This window comes from Lactuca virosa, chromosome 9 (genome assembly GCF_052849685.1).
Source record: "Lactuca virosa cultivar CGN04683 chromosome 9, Lactuca_virosa_CGN04683_v6, whole genome shotgun sequence".
Taxonomy (NCBI): Eukaryota; Viridiplantae; Streptophyta; class Magnoliopsida; order Asterales; family Asteraceae; genus Lactuca; species Lactuca virosa.
This window is the reverse complement of record NC_136434.1, coordinates 15,919,952-15,921,961: the sequence shown is the minus strand read 5'-3', so window position 1 is coordinate 15,921,961 and position 2,010 is coordinate 15,919,952. Positions and strand designations below refer to the sequence as shown.

At 37.5% G+C, this 2,010-nt stretch overlaps 1 protein-coding gene across 1 annotated transcript; it reads right to left on the bottom strand.

Moving 5' to 3' along the window:
• Positions 1–713: 713 nt before the first annotated feature.
• Positions 714–1,478, bottom strand: LOC145138541 (ethylene-responsive transcription factor 14-like). Its single transcript, XM_079072615.1, has one exon. The coding sequence runs from the start codon at positions 1,262–1,264 to the stop codon at positions 785–787; it is 480 nt and encodes a 159-aa protein (XP_078928741.1). The 5' UTR covers positions 1,265–1,478; the 3' UTR covers positions 714–784.
• Positions 1,479–2,010: the final 532 nt, after the last annotated feature.

Below are 2,010 nucleotides of genomic sequence, written 5' to 3'. Positions count from 1 at the left end.
AAGGTGGAAAATAAAATGTGATTAATGAATTAATTAAACCAACAAACACTTGAATTAGTTGGGTCGATTTTCCGGTAATAGGAGTCTAACGGTTGAGATGAAGTATTCCATAAAGAAAATCCAAGGATAAAACATTGGATGTTCAAAATATTGATAATACTCTGCGATTTACCCCACATAATGGGCCCAATGAGAGTTTAATGTGGATTGTCAAGATGTGCGATTTAGCGTTAAGTTGGGTCAAATGTGTCTTAAAAGTTGCATTCGTCAAATGAGACAAGATTCTATAAAGACCGAGGTTAAAATGGACAAGGTATTTTTGAAATCAGTCCAAAGGTTGTACAACTATTTTTGCAATCAGTCCAAAGGTTGTACCAAAAGGAAAACCCAATTGCTATTTTCAAAATATGTAAAATCATAAACCGCAAGAAACATAATTAAGAAGCGATAGTATGCAAAAAGTCAATTCTTAGTAGACTCGAGAAAATAGTCAAACTTCCATATCCATATCTTTGAGCGTTGACTTTTATAAGTCGAACAAGTACAAACCACTGGGCCACAGTGCACACCGTCTATTGCTCCATTTCTTATGAAAATAAGAGCAATATTTATTTTGGAAATACTTAATATCGCACATTATATATATGCATTTATTTTACTTTGTTAATCAGAACACTTTCAATCCACACTCATATTTCTGCAAGAAAAGATCCATGCAACAGTTTTTGTTTGAAAAAAACTATGTGTTAATTATTTAATTATATGATCCCAGGCTTACAAATTTTCACTTCTTGTTTTTGGCATTGTCATAATCAAGAAGATCCTCTAACACATTATCATCCAAGCATTCAAATTCAATTACTTCTCTGGTGGACGACGAAGAGGAGGCAGCCCTGGTGGAAGCACTGTAAGCAGCAGCAGAAAATGTCGGAGGGTATTCCGCCGGAAAGTTCAGAACTGCCATGTGACCTCTCATATCGAAAGCTGCTCGATCATAAGCTCTGGCAGCCTCCTCCGCCGTGGCAAAAGTCCCCAGCCAAACCCTAACACCTTGCTTGTTAGGATCACGGATCTCCGCCGCATACTTCCCCCATGGACGACGCCTGACACCCCTGTACCTGACCTCATCTCCTCCACCACCACCACCCTCCTTACCATGGTCTTTAGCACCACCGCCGCCATGATTCATTCTTGATGGTTTGCTTGATCTGTAGGTGATTAAAGAGGCTGCTGTCGCATTTATAGGTGCACGAAAAGGCTTCATCGATTTGAAAAGGACTGAAAAGGTTAAAAGGTACCTGAAATTGGAATTTGTAAAGCAATTTGTGGTCCAAAATAGTGTCGAATCTAATAGGTTGAGGTCGGTATAGGCTGAGGTACAAGAAGCAGAAGAAAAGTCTTCTGGTTTGCTTTGAATTTGTAAAGAAATGGGGAAATAGGAACGTGGTTATTGGAATTTGGAAGCACCGATTCGCTTTCTGGCTATAGAAAGATTTGTCTTTGTGCATCTTCTTATATATATATAAGAGATATGCTGCATATATGAATGTAGCTGTGAATATATATACAGTATACTCTATATAGAAAGCGAAAGCCTCAGAAAAAGACTGGATTCAATGGTTAATCCCGACCAATAAGAATTGATGGGCCAGCATTTTTGGGAGTAACACTTTCAGTCCCTCTACAATCAATAGATGGCAGAGAATAACCTGTTTTGTATAAATAAGGATGGATCTAAATCGACGAATATTTCATATTCGAATTATATTTTTGGGTAAATAGCATAAAAAACACTCCGTTTACACCAAAATTTTAATTTGACACCGTGTTTTTTTTTGTCTCAAATTTGACACTGTGTTTTTCAATTTGTTACAATTCTGACCACTTGACCGGTTAACCAGGTTACACGCTGATGTGACATGATGACGTGTCAGTTTTGATGATGTGGCATGCTGACATGATATGCTGACGTGTTAAAAATGAATTTTTTTTCCACAAAAAACAGTAAGT